Source organism: Chiloscyllium plagiosum, unplaced genomic scaffold, assembly GCF_004010195.1.
Source record: "Chiloscyllium plagiosum isolate BGI_BamShark_2017 unplaced genomic scaffold, ASM401019v2 scaf_6284, whole genome shotgun sequence".
NCBI classification, from domain to species: Eukaryota; Metazoa; Chordata; class Chondrichthyes; order Orectolobiformes; family Hemiscylliidae; genus Chiloscyllium; species Chiloscyllium plagiosum.
In genome coordinates this window covers 6,389-11,220 of record NW_025210136.1, presented here as the reverse complement: position 1 = coordinate 11,220, position 4,832 = coordinate 6,389, and the positions used below count along the sequence as shown (strand labels likewise).

The following is a 4,832-nucleotide window of genomic DNA, read 5'->3' as shown; positions in this document are numbered from 1 at the left end:
GGTGTGGGTGGGTGGGTGTGTTTGTGGGGGAGACCCTGTGCTGGAGCCTGGAGGGAGAGAGCTCAATGCTGCTGCTGTGGATTGTTCCTGGACTGGGGTTAACCAGCTCCTCCCTGACTGGTTCACTCTCCATCCCTAACCAGGACACATTACAGCAGTGCCTTACTCTGGGGCTGGGTAATACCCACAACCAATAACAGAGCAGGCTGTGCCCTGCGTCAGAGAGAGAGAGAGAGAGTGCAGCGAGAAAGAGAGAGAGTGCAGCGAGGGAGGGTCTGCTATTATCCCCAGTCAGGAGGCTGTGTTCACTGAGAGACAAACACCAGCAGATGCTAAACCTCCCCTCAGCTTGTGGCTCTCAGACCCTCAGCCAAGCCCCCCCCCGCAGGGGTTGGGGGGGGAGGAGCAGGTTACAGCTGCTCAGGTGAGTGAGCAGCCCACACACCCTTCCCCGCAGCCCTGATCACCTCCCCCAGGGGCAGGGCAGCAGGTACGGGGACTGCGAGTGAGAAAGGGGATGGGGAGTGGGGGAGGGGATGGTGTGTGTGTGTGTGTGTTTGCTTGTTTGTTTGTTTGTTTGTGTCCCACTCTAGCAGATGCACACAGCCCTCCCTGATCCAGCAGGTACACAGGTCGATGCAGAGGGAGAGGTAATGACCGAGACCCCGGCTCAGGATGAGGCAGACCTGCCCCACCCTGCCCTGCTTCCCCCCCACCCCTACTCACGGACACCCCCCAGGGACAGAGCCTGTGCTGGGGTAGGAGCTGAGGGAGCTCAGGGAAGAGCTCCCTGACCTGGCAGAGAGACACGGACATTGGGGATGAATGAACGGGTTACATACTGCAGCTCCATTTTGAGGGATGCAGGACAGATGGAGCCAGTCTGTCTCTATCTCCTGGTTCACTGCATCTTTCTTCCAGGGATCGGGCTCATTGTCAGTGGACTGTATTCAGCACGGGGCTCCGGGCCTGCCCCTCCCAGACACACGCACACAGAGACAGACAGACACACACACACACAGGCCCACAGAGATTCACACGCACACAGACACACACGCACACAGGCCCACAGAGATTCTCACATACGCACACACACACTTGCACACAGAGACAGACAGATACATACACACGCACATACAGACACACAGACAGTCACACACACAGATAGACAGTCACACACACGCTTGCACACAGAGACAGACAGACACACACACATAATCTCCCTGACGGACACGGATATACACACAGACAGACACAAACACACTGACGCACAAGGACAGACCGATACACACTGACATATGCATACGCACACATACACCCACAGATACACACTCTCCCCTGGATGATCGGGGTCAGGCTGGTGGGATTAGCAAGGGGATGGGGTTGACGTGGGGGAGGGAGGTGGGGATGTTGCAGTGACGGGAAGGAGCTGTTACTTCGCTGAAACACCCCCTCTCCTTTCTCTCTGTCTCCGTCTCTTCTCTCCACCACAGTCAGCGCCATGAGTGACAGCGTGTGACCAGAACCGGGGACGCTGACCGGCATTTCGGGGACGGGGGAAGAGTTCAGAGACGAGGAGGTGGTGGGCACGGAGCACGTGGAGAGCAGACAGCAGGAAGGGAACAGCGCCCGAGCAGGAAGTTAAGGAGTCGCTCTCCAACACCCCCCGCCCCACCCCGCCCTGGTGACTCCCTCAGTCCAGGCCCGAGACCTGGCAGCAGTGAATGGGACAGGGGTTTACCCCCAGGGTGAGGCACTATGATCTCCAGCAGCGGGTACCCCTGTGTCATCCAGGAGTTTGATTGCCTCTTGCCAGTGGACTCCAGCCACCCTTTCACTGCCAAGGAATATGCCCTCACCAACCTCAACGCGCTGCATCTGCGCAGGGCCCCTCTCGCACGTTACGTGGAGGGTTTCATCCTCTCCCCACCCGAGGGTGCTCAGGGCCCCCTCCCCCTGACAGTGGGCACCTGGGAGCACCCGGACAAATGCCGCCCCGTTGACCGTCCGTGGCACCTGGACCCCAACAGCAATGAGCCCGAGGGGCTGTGCCGGTCAGTGGGAGGTGCGCCCCCAGACTCCGGCTCCCCGTCCCCCCCGTCCACTCCATCCCTGTCCTCCCTCACCTCGTCCTCCTCCACCTCCTCCTCTCCCTCCCCCTCGCCCCTCAGCAGCTGCCCAGAGTCCGACGCCAGCCCGGACACTGGCGTTGGCCGGTCTGTGCGGAGCAGCTCCAGGGGAACGGGGGGACGCCAGGGACCCCCTGCCGCTGACCGTGCTCCCGGACCTGAGCGCGGTAGGGAGCTCCCCTCCAAGGGTCCCCTCGCTCTCCGTCTGGACCTGAACCGCAATCTGGGGGCAGACGGTGGCTTCCCCCCACCCCCTGCAGCTCGGCCCGGTAAAGATGCCCCCCTCCGGTCCCCGCTCTCGCTCCCCCTCTCCTCTGGGGAGGGGCTCCAAGCCACTGTCACCAGGGGGCACCACCCAACGCTGGTGACCCTCTCCCCCTTCGAGGGCGATACCAGGCCCTTCCCCATGCCCCGGGTGCATGGGCAGCACCTCATGACCTTCGATTCACCAACTGGCATCGAGCCCAGCCCCGCAGAGCTCCGCCGGGAGGACGAGGCTCACTCCGCAGAGCTCCGCCGGGAGGACGAGCCCTGCCCTGAGGAGCTCCGCCAGGAAGACAAGGATTACACTGAGGAGCTCTGTCAGGAGGTCAAAACACAGCCCAGAGAGTTCCTTCAGGGGCCTCAAGGCCGCACTGCAGGACCCAAAGACCACCCAGCAGTGCTCCAATTAGGAGTCAGAGCACAGCTCCACCCGGGGACCAACGGCCAGGCCACAGAGCTCCGCCCAGGGACCAAAACCCAAGTTGCGGAGCTCCGCCCAAGTACCAAATCCCAAGCTGCAGAGCTCTGCTCAGGGACCAAAGCCCAAGTGGTGGAGCTCCGCCCAAGTACCAAATCACAAGCCACAGAGCTCCGCCCAGGGACAAAAGGCCAGGCCACAGAGCTCCGCTCGGGAACCGAAGCACAGGCTGCAGATCTCCGCCCGGGGACCAAAAGCCAGGCCGCCGATCTCCGCCCGGGGGCCAAAGCACAGGCCTCAGACCTCCGCCCGGGAACCAAAAGCCAGGCCGCCGATCTCCGCCCGGGGGCCAAAAGCCAGGCCGCCGATCACCGCCCGGGAACCAAAAGCCAGGCCGCAGATCTCCGCACGGGGGCCAAAAGCCAGGCCGCAGACCTCCGCCTGGGGACCAAAAGCAAGGCCGCAGACCTCCGCCTGGGGACCAAAAGCAAGGCCGCAGATCTCCGCCCGGGGACCAAAAGCCAGGCCGCAGATCTCCGCCCCGGAACGAAAAGCCAAGTTGCAGAGCTCCGCCCGGGGACCAAAAGCCAGGCCGCGGACCTCTGCCCGGGGACCAAAAGCCAGGCCGCAGATCTCCGCCTGGGGACCAAAAGCCAGGCCGCGGACCTCTGCCCGGCGACCAAAAGCCAGGCCGCGGACCTCTGCCCGGGGACCAAAAGCCAGGCCGCAGATCTCCGCCTGGAGACCAAAAGCCAGGCCACAGATCTCCGCCCGGGGACCAAAAGTCAGGCCTCAGAGCTCCGCCCGGGGACCAAAGCGCAGGCCTCAGAGCTCCGCGCGGGGACCAAAGGCCAGGCCGCAGACCTCCGCCCAGGGACCAAAGGCCAGGCCGCAGAGCTCCACCCGAGGACCAAAGGCCAGGCCGCAGAGCTCCGCCCAGGAACCAAAGCGCAGTCTGATACCAGGAGCCCAAGGAACATCACCTCTTTCCATGAATTGGCCCAGAAACGAAGACAGAGTACAGTTGGACAGTCAACAGTCAAAGTGAAAGAGGACAGGAGTGATTGGTTAATCACCTTCTCCCCCGAGAGCGAGATGCCCATGGCCACTGTTGGTCCATGCCCGGAACCCGGGAGCCGGCACAAGGAAGTGACCACCTTCAGGGAACTCCGTTACAGAACCCACCTGGGCAGGTGGAACCTCCCGCCAGCTCCCAGTGAGGCGAGGCCTAGCTCCCCCAGACCCCAGACCATGAGGAGCAGCAGGGAGCCAGGCCCAGGTCCCAGAGAGACAACACTGAGGCCAGACCCAGGTCAAAGGCCAGGAGAGCAGGAGACTGGAGGCCGGACAGAGAACACAGGATCGAGAGCGGATCCCCGGAGCTGGTCAGAGCAGGCGTTGGGGGTATCGGACACCCAGCATGATGGAGGGGGAGCTGGAGAGACCGGCTCAGAGAGCAGTCAGTTCCTCAGACAACAGCAACCCCAGAAGGTATTGGCCGGAGCAGGCCGAGGGAAGGAGCAAGCTGTGACGGGTGGAGGAACTAACCAAGGGCGAGGAAAGGCTGATGGCCAAGACAAGAACAGGAAGGAAGGTAAGGGAGCTCGGGGAGCAGAGACCAAGCTGCTGCAATAGTGGGTGTGTGTGTGTGTGTGTCAGCGCTCCCTCAGCACTGACCCTCCGACAGTGCGGCACTCCCTCAGCACTGACCCTCCGACAGTGCCAATTCCCTCAGCGCTGACCCTCCGACAGTGCCCACTCACAGCACTGACCCTCCGACAGTGCCCATTCCCTCAGCACTGACCCTCCGACAGTGCCCACTCACTCAGCACTGACCCTTGTACAGTGCCCACTCCCTCAGCACTACCCTCCAACAGTGCCCACTCCCTCAGCACTGACCCTCCGACAGTGCCCACTCCCTCAGCACTGACCCTCCGACAGTGCGGCACTCCCTCAGCACTGACCCTCCGACAGTGCGGCACTCCCTAAGCACTGACCCTCCGACAGTGCGGCACTCCCTC

The 4,832-nt window shown here is 62.7% G+C and overlaps 1 protein-coding gene across 1 annotated transcript in view; it reads left to right on the top strand.

Annotated features, from left to right (window-relative positions):
* The window catches only part of LOC122546870, a 6,916-nt gene extending 2,470 nt beyond the window's left edge, over window positions 1-4,446 (top strand). The window contains exon 2 of the mRNA XM_043685491.1: window positions 1,494-4,446. Coding sequence (XP_043541426.1) covers window positions 1,759-4,446 — 2,688 coding nt within the window. The 5' untranslated portion in view covers window positions 1,494-1,758. The remainder of the gene's footprint in view (window positions 1-1,493) is intronic.
* The last annotated feature ends 386 nt before the right edge of the window (window positions 4,447-4,832 follow it).